This window comes from Elaeis guineensis, chromosome 7 (genome assembly GCF_000442705.2).
Source record: "Elaeis guineensis isolate ETL-2024a chromosome 7, EG11, whole genome shotgun sequence".
Classification (NCBI taxonomy): Eukaryota; Viridiplantae; Streptophyta; class Magnoliopsida; order Arecales; family Arecaceae; genus Elaeis; species Elaeis guineensis.
The window spans coordinates 4,101,641-4,119,903 of NC_025999.2; the positions used below are offsets into that span (position 1 = coordinate 4,101,641).

Genomic DNA, 18,263 nt, shown 5'->3' on the forward strand with positions numbered 1-18,263 from the left:
ACTCACCGCCATCATTATTGAGTGCACTCTGACCGACGACAGCCAAGTCGAGGACCGCCTCCAAGGTGAAACAACAGTAGCACTAACGAGACATAAGGTCATCTCGACAAAATCTGAGGAGGAACTCCGAAGAAGTCCTCATCAAGCCCCTTTAAAACAAGTCGACCATGACCTCGATGAGACCAACACTACAAGGGGCAGGCGACTCGGGATGTTCCTTTGACTTGAGAGACTCTTCTGATACCCAACAAGATGTTATTCGGCTAATACCCATTTAACGGAGCCATGGAGTTCGGCAACTGTTAGCATGCCAACTCTGACCGAAGGGCCACTGGAGTATAAGCTACAATTCATAGCGTAGACCCAAACAAAATTTGATGTTATTCAGCTGATACCCGTTTAATAGAGCCATGGAGTCCAACAACTGTTAGTATGTCAGTTTTGGCCAAAGGACCGTTGGAGTATAAGCTACAATTCGTAGTACAGACCCAAGCAAAATCTAACGTTATTCGGCTAATACTCGTTTAACGGAGTCATGGAGTCCGACAACTATTAGCTTGCCAACTCTGATCGAAGGACCACTGGAGTATAAGCTATAGTTTGCAATGCAGACCCAGGTGAAAAAAATTATGGTTAGTCAGCTTATCTCTGATTGACCAAGGATCAGTTGATCCGAAATAAAGTAGAGATACAACCATATCCCGACTTAACCACCATGCTTCAAACTTGATGAGATGCTCTGTAGAAAGGCAATCCACCTCCTGAAACAACAAGTCACTATGCGTGGCTTCTGGGGATAGTCGTTAGGAAAAGCTACTCGGACCCACACATCGGTTAACTCCTTTCGCCTTATGAAGACTATGTAATTGGACTCAGAAGTTGGAGGAGAAGTGTTGGGGTAGGTCCTTGCCACTTAACCGACCTCAATCAAGCCTACCTCGGTAAAAGTCGATCTCAACAGAAGATCGTGGTCTCCAGGAAGCCGATCTCACCAGAAGGCCGACCTCGTCTGAAAACTGAGGTCAGTAAAAATATGACCTCAACATCACCTGATCGTGGCGACATTATCTGAGTTAAAAACTACATCGGCCAACGACTGGCTTGTTCCTCTAATGGCCTCAGTAAGAAACTGACATACTTGCCTATCACGATAGCTCTGATCCGAAGATTGGGTCCTTCAACTGCCTGCGACGCCTGATACTTCAGGTCGATCATCTATCGACCTGAATTTTCAATCCTACTTAACGAGCTTGGGACTGCTGGCATGCGGGGTACTCACCTCGGACTGCTTTCAATTCCTTTCATCTTGCCCCAGCTAGTGGCTGACCTAGACATGAACATCGACCGAACTACCGGAGGTCAAGTAAAGCTGTTATATAGTCATATCGAGTGACATCAAGCCACATCATTCTAAGGTCATACCTTAAGTGGTCCGCTCCGCACTGTGATAGGACACCACAAAGTCATTAATTATTCCACGCAGGCATAATGAGACCCGTCGCTGCGACCACCGACGCTTTAGATAAAAGGCATGCCCGCTGACAAGGCCATTTAAAGATGTCTCCATGCAGCTCCGTATGATTGGATATTATCAGAATATTTTTCATCCTTTCATCTTTCATCCTACTCTCTCTATAAATGAAGGTAATAGAAGACCCCTAGGAGGTACGCACGCTAAAACTCTCAGAACCCAAAACCCTACCTCATTCGCTTCTCTGCCTATTGAGCTGAGAACTGACTTGAATGTCGAAGTATCTTCGTCAGAGCCATCTCCGGCACGGACTTTTCTTGTAGGTCTCTCTGCTGCCATCGGACACCACCGACTGACCTTTTCGTCTGATCCGAGTTGATCCTGCTTCTGTTTAGTGCACCATGAGTCTTTCGCTCTCGACTCTCTCGACTGTGCACTCTCTCCGACGAGCGATCCTTCTCTATTAATTTTCTGCTATTTGACACTTAAATGCAACGATCCGACTATCCCATTGGAGACGAGCCGCAACACAATCCATGCAAAATCTGTTGCCGTTTTCAGAAATGCCCAATTATATTAAATTTTAACCCTTATATATGCTATTGGAGTTTAAATGAATAGATTTACAATAATTGAATCATTTTATTCTATTTTTTTCAAACTGAATATTTTTGTCCATGTGATCTTGTGATATATGAGGTGATGATTGAACAGATACAAGTGAAGATTGAGAAAAAAAAGGTCCATGTTATCCATAAAATTAATAATATAAGACATCACTGTGACTTTAGGATAATCATCAAAGAAAATCTCACAAACATAAAAAAAAATGGATGGCACTTTGTTAAGTTAATAATTATTGATCAATTTTTAATTAATAATATTTGTTTGATTGACATAAATATTGACCAAAAAAATATTATCTAACGTCGGTGAAAATTGAAAAAATTAAACAACATCCATCATTGTTTGGCAAAAAAAGGTGACACCAACTTGAGTCATGAATGACAACTTCTTGACAGCTAGCCCATTTGATGTAAGTATTCTGGTTTGTGTACCCTCGTCTCGAAAAAGATTTGCCTTGCATGCCAGCTGTGCAATCATAGATATTGAAAAGATTTTACAAACAGGAACATACAAATGGAGGCATACGGCTCTGATCGAGCATCAGACGTACACGCACTACACCTGCTTTTCTTTCCCTCTCACATCTCCTTTTTCTTTTTCATTTTTTTTTGATAAAAAATCAAAATATATTAAGTTAAGATGAAATCAAATATAAATATGAAATACAACCAAAAGATACAGACAAAAATGATGTAAACAACAATAATGTAATACAGAATATGAAAAAAAAAAATCAAAAAGAACAAAAAAACTATAGATCAAAAAAATTTCAATGCAACTATTGAAATTTGTTAACCATCCAGACAGAAAAGCAGTCACAGTCGTGATAACGAGCTTAGAAAGTGAAAACTCAAATGAAGTTGCATGTAATGAAAATGACAGCAACCGCAAGGTTTTGTGGAGATCCCAAGGAAAGCAGCAAATTACAAGGAACCTACTATATATTTCTGAAATCCTACTATATATTTTTAAAACTTGAAAAGATCGAGCAGGCAACTAAGCAGAAATGATGGAATCAGGTGGGAGTGGAAAGTAGATAATAGATAATAGATAATTACTTCCCCCAATGAAGTCCCATGACGATGAAAACATATAAAACCATATAACCTGGAAATAGTATTAAACTTGATAAAGTAGTAGATGAAGCATGAGTGTAGGAACAGATTTAAATAAGATCATCATTGGCATAGGTACATCGTAAAACAAGCATTGGCTCCCTTTGTGAAGCAACTGATAGATCATGAGTTCCAGTAGAAGAAGCATAGGCCTGTTAAGATGAATTATAGCCAGTAATGTGCTAGATATATTAGGTATACACAAATTCCCATCAGTGATATTATTCATTATAACATCATTTGGGAATCGATAGGACCAGTAGTACAGAGTAAGCAAGTAAGTTAATCTATGTTAGATGTGCCCCTTATATAACTCGTGCCAACCATTTTCACTAATGAGTTTGATCATTGAGACATCAGTTGGGACCTCATAATACCCACAGCTCAGAGATGTCAAGTAGGAAAACCATGACAGATGTGCCAGCAATGTAGTATATGCCCACCAATTAGCATCCAGCAAAGGGACTAAAATAAAATGGCCCACATATTGAGGGTTACAAAATGTATGAACTAAGGCCCAAATCCCATCATCATCCAACAGTTGGAAGATATTATTTGGGACCCTGATAGGTGAGGAGAGTTAAATGAAATGTTAGGCCCATCAAGAGAAACATCATCTGGGAGAAAGAAACCATATAGATCCTTGACTTCAATAAATGTCACCATCATTTCCAAGTAGACAAGTTTGAATGTTAAATTAAAACAGAGCTGGCAGCAAACACAGTAATAATTGAGTAAATGACAGAAATATTCTGAAATAGAGAGGGAAAATTTGAAGCATAGGGAAGTAAAGCCATAAAAATAAGCATGTAGGCCAAGTGGAATAGAAGCAACCCTTCTCCTGCAACAAAGATATAAATTAAAAATTGTAAGATAATATCGATGCCCCTAATCATAGTTGTGACAGATTTCAAAAATGAGCAGTTGAAGTCCTCTCAACAGGTGGATTTTTAAAAAAAATCCTCCTCCTATTAATATAAGTAACATCTGTCTTTAGTGTGACAAAGATCTGAGTTTGCCCGGTATAGACTTGCTTCCAAGGTAAAAAGATGAACAACAGATCAAGTATGCACAATATACCATTACAAGAATAATTGCAGGAGGAGTGACGTAACAAGTAGAAAAGTCATTCCCAAAAAATAATTGTGGTGACATAAGATGTTTGGGAAGAAAGAAGAGCATGATGATACAGAACAGTGACAGCAAGTTGTTTAGCCATGCCTGATATAATTAATTTGGAAAGCATCTGCATTCAAGATTTGAGCCAATTGGAGATGAAGAGTATCCCTAGCACAAAAAAAAATCTCCATAGATAACGTGGCCCGCAGCCCAATCTGCAGCTTGATTACCTTCTTTGCATATATAAGATACATTAGATATGAATCCAGATTGGATCCATAAATAGAGATCTTTCAACCAAAGGAAAACATGCATTTTATTATCAGTGAAATGAGACAGCCAAGAAACAATCATGGAGGAGTCCCCTTGGAGACAAATCCGAAGATGATTGAAAAAGGATAAGGCAAGTTTAATTCCCTACCAGGCTCCAATTAAGTTCCGCAAACGACACAGAACAAAGAAAGAGATGTTTGTCTCCAACCAAAAAAATGGCACCCTCATGATTTCAGAGGACAAAACTAGAAACTGCAGAATCATGTCTCACAGTTCCATTGAAATTTAACAAGAATACTCCAAAGGGAAAAGGCACCCAAGTCACAATTTTAAGAAGAGAAGGTAGCTGAGAAATCAGCTGAGGGGTGCACCAGACCTTTGACTGAATAGGATGATTAGAGGCAAAGAATAGATTATGATGAGAGATGTCTTGGAGAAAGAGTAAATATTTTCTGAACAGATCTTGAAGTGATTTATGCTCTTGCTAAAAGACTCTAGAGTTGCGAGAGTCCTATATTAGAGAGGCCATATAAGCAGTTACAACTCTTGCCTCCATCTTCGTTGAGTTGTCTGCAAGAAAATTTAGCAGATCCAACAAGAATTGAGGCTTAAAGTGGGAGATCTCTAAAGCCAATTGAGACCAACACTGATCAGCAAAGCCACAAGTTATCATAATGTGCTGATAGTCCTCAGGTTGACTAGGACAGAGATCACAATTTGAGAAAATATGATGAAGAATGTCTCGAATGCAAAAAAAAATATTTACATCAGAGCCTAAGCCAGCGAAGTTTCCAGCAAAAATATTTGGTTCGCTTAGGCAAAGGCATGCGCTAAATCCCGAAAAAGGAAGTAGATGAACCAAATTCAGCGATGTTTTGATATAGATGAAGAATGTCTGAAGAAGTAACCATTTGTGAGCGAAAGTGTGCCCACCCAATCTGATCAGCCCATTGCGCCTGCGCAAGAGGTAGGGAGGCAATTAAGGACATCATATCAGCATTAAAGTGTCCAGATAAGAACTCCCAATTCTCTCTCACACTCTTCTTGCATGCAATGGATGAAGTTTTTGTTAAATGACACTTAGGAATTGCTGTCAATTTTATATTTTCAAAATAATATTATAAATAAACAAAAGATAACAAGAATGGGTGTGGTGTATTCAAATATCCTAGAAATGGATGCATAGGTAGGGTATGCGCATTTGGTCATCAGCTCATTTTTCTTAAAATCTGGCTTGAGTTTCATAGGATGTGATTTTCATTTAAATAAGAGATTTTAATTTATCTATCTGATACGGAGCTAAAAACATATATATATATATATATATATATATATATATATATATATATATATATATATATATATATATATATATATATATATATATATCTTAAAATAATTGAACCAATTAAGCATAAGATTGATTTTATTTTTTCAAAATTTGGATCTTTTCAAACTAAAAACTCCAGCAACTTTGACTCAAAATCAAGTCAGTATCCAACAGCCAAGCGATAGCTGGAAAGTCCAAAAGCCCCTGTTACTTTTTTTACTCTTTTTTGTTTCCTCCCCTTTTCCACCTTCCCATTACACCTAAATTTGTCCTGAAATTATGACGAGATCTAACGAAGGGGATGATGGTTGCAAAAGTTGGCGCCCGGTGAGTGAGTCTTTACTTCATTGACGCGGAAGATCCAGCACTTTCCCGTGACCACAATCCGCGTTCTGACACCTCTGCCGCCAAGCTGTTGCCAACCCATAGAGGAGCCAACCATCCAATTCCCTTGCTTCCGGGAATCCCTTCTCTCCACACCTGCTATCCATATATATACCCCCAACACCCCCTGCCGTCTTCCTCACTACAACACAAAACCCCATCTTTCCTCATACTCCTACTTGATATAAACCTTGTCCATTGCTCCCCCCGTCTACTAGTAGTGCCAATCATCATGGCCTTAATTTTTCTACTGCTATCTTTCTCTCTGATGGCCGGTGCCTCCGCTGGTAACCTCTACCAGGACTTCCAGATAACTTGGGGTGATGGGCGTGCAAAGATCCTTGAGAACGGGCAGCTCCTCACCCTCTCCCTCGACAAAGCCTCTGGCTCCGGCTTCCAGTCCAAGAACGAGTATCTCTTCGGCAAGATCGACATGCAGCTGAAACTAGTCCCTGGGAACTCCGCCGGCACCGTCACTGCCTACTATGTGAGCCCCGTTTTACAGCCGCCAGGCATCTTTATATTCCATCTCCTTTGTATTTTGATTGGAATTTGAAGAACTAACTGCTTATGCTCCATCTCTGCTTGCTTGCAGTTATCATCACAAGGACCAACCCACGATGAGATCGACTTCGAGTTCCTCGGAAACCTCAGTGGAGACCCTTACACACTCCACACCAATGTGTTCGCCCAGGGGAAGGGGAACAGAGAGATGCAGTTCCATCTCTGGTTTGATCCCACCAAGGACTTCCACACCTACTCCATCCTGTGGAACCCAAAACACATCATGTGAGTTCTCAAATTCTACATAAATAAACAGTCGTATACCATCTATCACAAAATGATGCATTCTCTCGTACATTTGAAATTAATTATGCTCACCTTGGATTCATTTATCCTTTCAGCTTCATGGTTGATGGCACACCGATCAGAGACTTCAAGAATATGGAGTCCAAGGGTGTTGCGTTTCCAAAGAACCAACCCATGAGGATCTACTCCAGCCTCTGGAATGCCGATGACTGGGCGACGCAGGGTGGACGCATCAAGACGGACTGGACCAAAGCCCCCTTCACTGCCTCCTACCGAAATTTTAATGCTGATGCTTGTGTTTGGTCCTCCGGCACCTCCAACTGTCCTTCGCGGAAATCTAATAGTGCTGACTGGTGGAACCAGGATCTGGATTCCACGAGCCAAGAGAGGATGAGGTGGGTGCAGAGGAACTACATGATCTACAACTACTGCACTGATCAGAAGCGATTCCCCCAGGGCCTGCCTCCAGAGTGCTCCATAGCCTGAGGAGAACGAAATCACAGAACATAATTAAGACAAATTCTTTTATTCATTAATTCTTCTATAGGATACTAGCTAGGACACTATGTATCTTGTTATTGTATTCTCCATGTAAAATGATGCCATGCATATGTATATTAAAATAAAAGCTCGAGGGTGAGTTTTCTTTAACCGTTCGGCTGAAATCAATTTGGAGGACAGGAATTATTTTCCGAGTATATGCAATGCAAATAGAGTAATAAAAACCTGCTTTCAGAATAATCTCTCGTTAGTTGAAAGTGCCATTTAAGTCTGAGAAATAATGAAATATTGTCCCTATGTACGAAAAGTACTAAAAGAAAAATGTATGATTAAATTTAGCATTTAAGGGAAAGATCATAATAATAAGTCACATTTTCAACTTATGATTCCAGTCAGCGGAATTTTTGAGGGGAATAGTCTCAGCAGGGGCAGATATTCTTTGAACTCTGAAGGTCATGCCTGCTTTTGAGGCAGCAAGTCCTGTGTGTCTTATCTACCTCTCTAAGCCTTTGGCTTGTTGTATCTTGTTTTGTGAACCTAAAATTTAAATTTCAGTTATATTAACCCATAGAAATTCTAAACTAAAGGACATCCTCAGATCTTCCACAAAAATTCGTAGAATGTCATCAAAAATTAATGATAAATTTGACCTTCAGTGGGTAAGGATGCAGTCATTAAGATATTCATTCCATGTTGGTGACGATCAAAGTGTCTGATTTGATCGACCATATTTTGTTTTAGGCAGCTCCTCTTTCCTTTTACGTATGATCCATGTAGAAGTTATCTGGTTTTTTGTTGTATGCATATATGTTGGTTATACAATTTTATTAAAGTTGAAACCAGATCAGATACCTATACATCTATCTCCATATTTATTTTGTCTGACGAATGTAAATATAAATATGAATATTATTTTGATACAAAAAATTGTATCCATATTTATTTTAAAAAGATGTAGATACAATTTGGATATTAAAAATATGAATATAATTACAGATATAAGTTAGATAATTAAGTTTCATGACTATAGAATCAAAAATATTATTAAATAGATGATAAATCCAGTTAATAGCATGTTTAATGGTTGTATATTTCTCTTAAAAATTAATAAGGACTATATAAAATTATATAGAGTTATAAATAAATTCGGATATAGTATGGATAGTTGTCTATCCAAACCCATATATATTTTTCTTTGACAGGTATGAATAAAGATATGGATAAAAATATTAATATTAGTTAGATCCTCAAATTTCTGTCCTTGTCTAGATTGATTCGGATATGAAAACAAATTCAAATACATATTATTCATACCACTTCCATCCCTAAATTTTGCCCATTGCACCCATGTTGAAGTAAGGTAGAACAAATGGATTTTTACTAATTGTATGAACTCTTTTTTTTTTCTTTCTTTTGGAGGTATATAAATTCATGTTTTTAACCCTAATATTTAGTCTGCATTATAATGGGAAATTTGAATCGTTTCAAACTAAAAATTTCAACACTTTTGACCCAAAATCAAGACATTATCCAGCAGCCAAGCAATAAGTGGGAATGAAGGGATCTAACGAAGGGGACGATGGTTCCACCTAAAATCAAGACAGTATCCACCTGTCATCTTTTTTTTTTTTTTTGGCCCCTTTCCACCATCCCCCATTACACTTAAATTTGAATAGATTTGCAATGATTGGATCATTCTGTTCCATGTTTTTCAAACTGTATATTTTTATCTATGTGATCTTGTGATATATGAGGTGATGATTGTATTGGAATTTCTATGTTGGGACATGCATATATATTTCAAAAATTTTATTTTCTAAATATCGCAGTAGAATAAAAGATTAAAACTTTTTTTAATCTATATCATGCATGCATAAAATATAAACCACAAAGATCTACTTCATATGCTGAAATTGAACATATGCTGAAATTTAACATATGATCGAATCACATACCTGTTTCGCAATTTCTTTCTTCAAATCTGGATCTAGAAAAGAAGAGGTTCTCTCTTAGCCGCGCAAGTGTCCGGTCTCTATGGGTATCCACTCAAGATTAGTCTGGAACAGCCTTTTAAAATTGATTTTTCTTCTCCAAGAAAAATCAGTCTGCGAATCTAAACAAAATCTAGATTGCAATCAACTCTTTGATCCTATCCTTGATCTTCTTCTTCTCTTCTTCTCTTACTTTTCTTTCTTAGATTATGCTGCTACTACTGAGTAGAAACCAGCACAAGAGGTGACGCCCAACAGCCTTGGACATGGAAGAAGAAGAGACGCCCAAAGGGAGGGGGCGTGTGGATGTCCAAGGGAGAAGAGAAGAGAAGAGGAAGAGAGGGCGTGGGGCACTCTAAAGGGACGTGGAAGCTGCTGGTTTGATTGCCTAGGGACCTTAAGAGAGGTTCCTTTAAATAGGTATAAGGTTTGAATCCTATTCAAAATCAAACAAGCTCTTAATACAAGTCCAACTTGCATTAGGTTTCCTAATAATTTAAGTTATTCAACTTTCTTTAGGAAACATATTAGACGCCAACTCTTAGAGCCCTTGCACCCATAAAAACACACCCCACTTTGCACCCTAGGGACGCCCCATAATGGATCCACACGCCCTCTAATGAATGGACTCACCAAACTGGATTAAATCAAGTGGTGCCCAAAGAAAACTATCAAAGAAATTAATTAAAGACTTGCACCCTTAATTCATTTGATCTAAAACCTTAGGCACCCAACAATTGGAGCTCAATGAATCTAATTCATTTAGGTTATTAGCAGATAATTAAGTTTGAATTATCTTATCAAATAAGAAATTCAAACATAAAGAGAAAATTGAGTCCAATCATGTGCTAGCAAGATTACCTTGAACTCAATAGGATTTCTCTAAACCTAATTAATACTTCATAAATCCAATTGCTTATTTTAGATCTAATCCCTTTGTTGTGTGACCCCATAGGTTCAATTCTATCTAATAGTGAGATATACAATGATCTCTATCATAGTATCATTGAAACTCTTTTCAATAGGTCGGAACAATTCCACTCTAACTCATCAAAGATTGTCGATCTTGAGTAACCCTAGTGAGCTCTTACAATCCACTAGTGATATCTAGAAGTATGTAGTGGCAATCCAGTAGAACTGAAAACGAACCTCAAGATGTAGTTAACGTGTGATTCAGTCCCTCTATCGTGAATCCCGACTAGATGGCAGGTCATGGATAAATCGTCAAACCTCAACATCAGTCGTATAATAGATTCAATCAGCTCAAGTCCAATTGTGATCCTTATAAAAACTCTTTTCCATCAATCACACTACTGTGGCCACAGACTTTCGGACTTGATTTCTTAATTTCTATAGGATTACTCCTCTCTATCAAGATCGATAGATTTCATTTTGATGCGTGTTCTACTCCTACAGTGGACCAACTGTCACCAACATCCATTACAATGGCTCATTGAGACCATATTTATATATCAGTCAAACTCTATCAGCCTCTTTGCGAGCAGTCGTACCATCTCAGATCAAAGGACCATTTACACAACTATAGTATCGAGACAATCACTGACGATCGAGTAGAAATTCAAGTGATCTCTCATATGGTCACGCTCAGTACTAGTTATTCTCTAACAACTACACGCACTCGTCGCTCAGTATCTCTACACTGTAGACTAGAGACTCATCTATCTCGAAGGAAGCAATTTGTGCGTCGGTCTATCCGGATCGATCACCATCCACATGATGATACTATGACTGGGAGTATTTAGGAATTAAATATATGTTTCTAATTCTCAACACTTTGAGAATATGTATCGAAAAGTTAATTTCATGGACGATTCAAGGACACATCATACTTGAATGAAAAATAAACTTGTCTTTTTATTGATCAAATCAATATATAAAGTATAAAATTATGTCTCAATTTTATTATAATGTATCAGCCATATTGGCTTCTAAGACATACATCTAATAGATTGAACAGATACATATGAAGATTGAGAAAAAAAAAAGCTTATATTATCCATAAAATTAATAATGCAAGGCATCACCGTAACCTTAAGGTAATCATCAAGGAAAATCTTAAAAATATGAGAGAGATGGATGCCATGTAGCTAAGTTAACAATTACTGGCCAATTGCTAATTAGTATTATTGGTTCAGTTGTCACAAATGTTGATTGAAAAATTATTTATTTTTTTTAAAAAATATAAAAATTAAACAACATCCAACTTTATTAGGCAAAAAAGTAATTAGGGCTGAGCAAATAACCGAAATCCAAAGAAACACATCTAATTCGATCCAATAATCATCGGTTTCAGCCGGTTGAAAGATATAAATCGGATTGAATTGGGTTGGGATTTGTAAAAAATCGATTATTTATGGTCGGATTCTGTTCTTACACTTTTAAACCGTATGAAATCGAATCCAACCGATGTAGTATTTTACAAACTTACTTTTATTTTAGAACGGCATTGTTTAGGCTTCAATACTTTGCTCTAAAAAATACCACATCATCTATTTGGATTTATGAACATATTAATGTTGAATTATTAATGGAAGCACATCAATTTGAGATAATTCTAAAGTGAAAGCTTTCGAATGTAGTTACTTTCAGAGTAAACTTTTATTTTTTTATTTTATTTTATATAAGTTCAAAAATAAATCCAAAACTTATAATTTATAAGATTTAATTTTTTTTATATTCAATTGATAAAATATATATATATATATAAATTTAAATAGATAAATATTAAATTTAAAATCAATATTGGATCAACCAAATCGATATAATCCATCTGAACCATTATAAACCATTCCCTTTGATTTCAAACAATTTATATATATATATATATATATATATATATATATATATATATATATATATATATATATATATATATATGATAAATAAATAAGATTAAATTATTAAATTTGTTCGGATAAATTTTTTTTTTTAATCCGATAAAATTTCATCCATGCCCAATTATAAAGGAAACACCAACTTGAGTCATTAATGTAAGTACTCTGATTCATGTACCTTCATCTCGAAAGAAGTTTGCCTTGTATGCCAGCTGTTCAACCAGGGACATCGGAAAGATACCACAACCAGGAACATAGAAATGGAGGCAGACGGCTCTGATCGAGCGTCCGGCATACACGCACTAGACCTGCTTTTCTTTCCCTCTCACACCCATTTTGCATGTTAAATGGCACCTAGGAATTGCTGTCAATTTTATATTTTTAAAATAATATTATAAATAACAAAAAAAGATAACAAGAATGGGTGTAGTGTATTTAAATGTCCTATAGATGGATGCATACATAGTGTATGTGCGTCTCGTCATTTGCCATTTTTAAAATCTGATTTGAATTTCATAGGATGTGATTTTCATTTAAACAAGAGAATTTAATTTATTTTTTTGATATGTCGCTAATGTTTTTTTTTTAAAAAATTTGAACCAACTAAGGATAAGATTGATTTTATTTTTCAAAAATTTGAATCTCTTCAAACTACAAAATCCAAACTTTTGACCCAGGATCAAGACAGTAGTATCCAACAGCCAAGCGATAGCTGGAAATGAAGGAATCAAACGAAGGGGACGATGGTTGCACTCAAAATCAAGACAGTATCCACCTTTCACCCTTTTTTTTGTTTTGGCGCCTTTCCATTTGCCCCCATTCCACCTAAATTGGACCCGGAATTAAGACGGGATTTAACGAAGGGGATGATGGTTGGGAAAGTTGGTACCTGGTAAGTGAGCCCTTACTTCATTGACGGGGAAGATCCAGCATTTCCCGTGACCACAATCCTCGTTCTGACACCTCTTCCGCCAAGCTGTTGCCAACCCATAGAGAAGCGGACCATCCAATCCCCTTCCTCGCTCCCTTCTCTCCACGCCATCCATCCGTATATATCGACCCAGCACTCCCTACCGTCTTCCTCACTACAACACAAAACTCCCATCTTTCCTCAGTCTCCTACTTGATACCAACCTTGTCCGCTGCTACCCCTCTACTAGTGCCAATCATCATGGCCTTGGTTTTTCTCCTCCTAGCTTTCTCTTTGATGACCGGTGCCTCCGCTGGTAACCTCTACCAGGACTTCCAGATCACTTGGGGTGATGGGCGTGCAAAGATCCTTGAAAACGGGCAGCTCCTCACCCTCTCCCTCGACAAAGCCTCTAGCTCCGGCTTCCAGTCCAAGAACGAGTATCTCTTCGGCAAGATCGATATGCAGCTGAAACTAGTCCCTGGAACTCCGCCGGCACCGTCACTGCCTACTATGTAAGCCCCGTTTTACAGCCACCAGGCATCTAATCCATCCCTTTTGTATATTTATTAGAGTTTGAAGAACTAACCGCTTATGATCCATCTCTATTTTCAGTTATCATCACAAGGACCTACCCATGATGAGATCGACTTCGAGTTCCTGGGAAACCTCAGTGGAGACCCTTACACACTCCACACCAATGTGTTCGCCCAGGGGAAGGGGAACAGAGAGATGCAGTTCCATCTCTGGTTTGATCCTACCAAGGACTCCCACACCTACTCCATCCTCTGGAACCCAAAACACATCATGTGAGTTCTCAAATTCTACATAAATGAACAGTCATATGCTGTCTATTGCAACATGATGCATCCTCTCGTACATTTGAAGTTATAAATTATGCTCACCTTGGATTTATTTATCCTTTCAGCTTCATGGTTGATGGCATGCCGATCAGAGACTTCAAGAATATGGAGTCCAAGGGTGTTGCGTTTCCAAAGAACCAACCCATGAGGATCTACTCCAGCCTCTGGAATGCCGATGACTGGGCGACGCAGGGCGGACGCATCAAGACCGACTGGACGAACGCCCCCTTCACCGCCTCGTACAGAAATTTCAATGCTGATGCCTGCATTTGGTCCGCCGGTGTCTCGAATTGTCCTTCGAAGAAAACTGGTACTGCTTCGGCCAGCAGTGACTGGTGGAATCAGGAGCTGGATTTCACGAGCCAAAAGAGGATGAGATGGGTGCAGAGAAACTATATGATCTACAACTACTGCACTGACCTCAAGCGATTCCCTCAGGGCCTCCAGAGTGCTCCATCGCCTAAAGAGACATGCAAAACAGAAAACAATCACACCCATTCTTTCATTTATTTGTTCTTTATTCTCAGTTTAATTAATAAATAGAAAGAGTGTGCACTTATATGTCCTCCATGTTAAGCGATGCCACGAATTTAACCAATAGAACAATATAGAGTTTTCCTTATCATGCAGAAGAAACTGAGCTTCTTTCCAGAGGAATGCATATTTCACACGCTGTCAACATGTAATATTGTTATCTAGCTATCTCAGCACAGAATACTGTTAGAATATAATATTACATTAACAATAAGGTTCAATTATTTGGAGTTAGCCCTTTAAAGATGAAGATTCAATTCTTTAACTTAAATAATACTGCTATTTTCATTAATTATTTATTATCATAAATAATATAATTAATATAAAATTAACAGTTTACATCGCTTTCACAGTGGACCGCTGCTCTAACAGTCCCCATAAATATAGATTGTTGCCTTCCTACTGTACAATAACTTTAGAATTTGGGATGATACAGTGGTCCTCTCCCTTTATCACTTTCAAATGCTTTAGTCCTATTGTCCCTTTACATTTACACTAAGGTAGGAAATGCATTCCAATGCATTTGGATGGTACCCTCAAAAAAAGCTTTAGAATTCCAACGTTAAAAAAAAATAATTTCATACAAATCTTAAATTAAAATTGACTATAAAATTAAAAAAAATCATATATATTATCAAATACAAATAAATTGGAAGCATAAAAATATAACAAATCGATTGCTTTCAAGAAAAAAAAAATGACAATGTACGGAATCCTTTTCAATATCTATCTTTTCAAATTGCCAAGTCCATTGAGAAAACGGTACCTACAAATCGATGGTTGGTACGGATTTCGATAAGATCAAATTTTTCCACCGACTTGGAGATAAAAGGGCTATGGTGGATTTAGAGATTAGGGCAAAAAATACCTTCCAACGGAGATGAAAGAGCTCCAACAATTTTTTCTCTAAAAAATAAATCTCCTATAGTTAAAAAGTATAGAGGATATTGTGGTCATTACCCCATTTTCATTGACCCTATTAAGACAAAGATTGACATACAAAATTTTAAGGGCCTTTGCAATTTTTCTTCTTTTGAGGTCTAAGTATAAAAAAGTCAAACTTTAAGTAGCATTTCTATAATTTTTTTTAAATTTATTTCAAAAAAAAAATAAAAAACAAAATAATGAATTTACCTTCTATTCTCAAAGACTCTCCACCGCTGCAAAAGGATTCTAATCTACTTTTCACATAACTCTCCCTTTACAAAATCATATCTCTCTTAGATCCACTACAAAATAAAAATATAACTATTTTTTGCTAAAAGATAAATTAATATTATTACATTTCAACTAAAAAATAAATTCAAAAGTACTATATTTAAGGCTCAACTTAATTTAGTATGGATCTAAATCCTGAAATGATTAAAACTAATGATTAACCTTAATTAAATGAGGACCTGGCAATTAATCTTAGAGGAGAGCAAGAAATTACCTTTCTTTATATTTCAAAAAAATAGGTGATACTGAAAATGAAGAAACATAACAAAAAAAAAATAATAGCAAATATGTAATCCATCCTTTAAATACTCCCCCACGAACTACAAAAAAATCAGTACTCATAGAATCCTCGAGAGCACACTAGTGTCTCCTTGGAAGACAATCAGCTACTGATTGGCCTCTCTATATACATGTGACATACAAACAGCATTATTATTTTGAGAAAATAAACATCATTCTTACTACCGTCGGAATAGGGGTGAAAGTGGTATAGAGTCTAAATCTATTTTTATAATCGAATTAATTTAGATATAGATAAAAATTTGAAGATTCAACTAATACCTATATCTATATTTATATTTGTAAAAAAAAAATGAATATGGATAGGCAACTATCCAATCCATATCTGAATATCTGAATCTACCTGTTACCTTATATAATTTTATATAATATTCATTAATTTTTAAGAAAAATATACAACTATATAAATATACTATTAATTTGATTTATTATCTATTTAGTAGTATATCTGATTTTATCGTCATAAAATTTAATTACCCAACTTATATCTGTAATTATATTAATACTTTCAGTATTCATATTATATTCAAATATATTTAAAATAAATATATAAATAAATTTTTATATCTAAATAATATCTATATTTATATTATATTTATTAGATAAAATAAATATAGATATAAATATACTGATATTCGATGCATATCTAATCCAATTTCAGCCCTATGTCAGAAAATATTTTTGTAAGCATGCAATACCGATATATTACTGTCATGCACACAAGTGGTGTGATCGCAGCGATCAATCTATTGTGGGTCAAGCATCACGCCCATTTAGAGTTGCCATTGAGAGTTACCATTGTGCCTTTAAGATTTATGCTTGGTGCCTTTCTTGTATGATCATTGGCGATCGGCTGGGTTGCAATGGTCAGCGATAGTAGTGAGGATGGCGAGCAACCCCGAAAACCATCAGGAGACCTCACAAGAGGAGATCGATCCGAGACTACGTGGAAGAGGGCGGTACAAGGATGCCTTATGGATTTCATTGGAACCATCATCAGGGAAGATGGAGGAGCTCACTCGGTAGTTCCCAAAGATGGTCAAGCTCACGAAGGAGGTAGTCAGGGTGGATTTGGAGGAGTAGGCGACCTTGATAATGGTGGATAAGAGCCTCGACAAGAGGGTGGCGGTGGAGGTGGTGGTGTGGGTGTTTAAGATGAGAGCTGGTCTGAAAGGGGAGGTGGTGGGATTTAGCTTGGAGCAGGGCTATTTTTATGGTCCGGCTCCTAGATGCTAGGGAGAGAAATTTGATCCTCGATCGGTCATGGGTGGTCGCCAGCCAAGTGCTAATGATTGAGCCCCAGCGACCCCATTTTTTCTCAATGGAGGGAGCGATTTGCTTGACCCTGGTCTGGGTCCAATTATCGCAGTTCCCAATAGAGCTGTGGGGGGAGGTAGCAATCCAAAGCATTCTCAGCCTAGCCGATGATCTGATGGTGGTGGATGGGTGCACGGCGTAGAGGAGGCTCAGCTTTGACTGAGCATGTGTGAAGATCAACCTATCCCGATCATCAAGGCCAGGAGTGCTCATCGATGGACTAGAGGGCCCCCTATAGCAGTGGTTTGTGTGGGAGAACCTGGATGGAATTTATCTCCAGTGTGGTCGTTTCAACCTTCCAGTGGCATACCTAGCTAGAGGCAGAGAGAGGAGCTTGCTTCGCTTGGAGAATGTGATTTGAGTCGGAGAAGAGGTGGGGACGGCAGACGAAGTGCCTCGATTAAGGCCATGGTTGGTCACCATTTGGCAATGGATGCCTAAGCTAGAGGCGAGAGGCATTTTGGGGAAGAAGGGGGTTGGGTCAACTCGAGCCCCCGAGTTGGATCCCAGGCCGAGCCAGCTCGAGAAAGAGCCAACTCAAGTTGGCTTGCATCGAGTCAACATGTTGTTTGGATCGGATGACTGGATTAAGCCATCCAAGATCACACGACGGCGATTGTCCCTCGGACCCAGGCCCAGATCAAC

The 18,263-nt window shown here is 37.6% G+C and overlaps 1 protein-coding gene, 1 long non-coding RNA gene and 1 pseudogene across 2 annotated transcripts in view; 2 read left to right on the forward strand and 1 right to left on the reverse strand.

Moving 5' to 3' along the window:
* The first annotated feature begins 6,462 nt into the window (after nucleotides 1-6,462).
* LOC140859431 (xyloglucan endotransglucosylase protein 7-like) lies at nucleotides 6,463-7,780 on the forward strand. The gene is made up of 3 exons (XM_073261167.1): nucleotides 6,463-6,806; nucleotides 6,915-7,108; nucleotides 7,225-7,780. Exons 1-3 carry the CDS (start codon nucleotides 6,552-6,554, stop codon nucleotides 7,613-7,615), a joined length of 840 nt encoding a protein of 279 aa, XP_073117268.1. The 5' UTR covers nucleotides 6,463-6,551; the 3' UTR covers nucleotides 7,616-7,780.
* Nucleotides 7,781-13,546: 5,766 nt separating this feature from the next.
* Nucleotides 13,547-14,713, forward strand: LOC140859121 (xyloglucan endotransglucosylase protein 7-like; annotated as a pseudogene).
* Nucleotides 14,484-18,263, reverse strand: part of LOC140859122 (uncharacterized) — a 15,496-nt gene continuing 11,716 nt past the window's right edge. The window contains exon 4 of the long non-coding RNA XR_012142606.1: nucleotides 14,484-14,709. This is a non-coding gene — a long non-coding RNA (uncharacterized lncRNA). The remainder of the gene's footprint in view (nucleotides 14,710-18,263) is intronic.

Excerpts from the sequence above, each read along its gene's own strand:
- LOC140859431 (XM_073261167.1), top strand. The coding sequence starts at position 6,552 with ATGGCCTTAATTTTTCTACTGCTATCTTTCTCTCTGATGGCCGGTGCC. Across the intron at positions 6,807-6,914 it reads GCACCGTCACTGCCTACTAT|TTATCATCACAAGGACCAAC; the intron begins GTGAGCCCCGTT and ends GCTTGCTTGCAG. Across the intron at positions 7,109-7,224 it reads TGGAACCCAAAACACATCAT|CTTCATGGTTGATGGCACAC; the intron begins GTGAGTTCTCAA and ends TTATCCTTTCAG.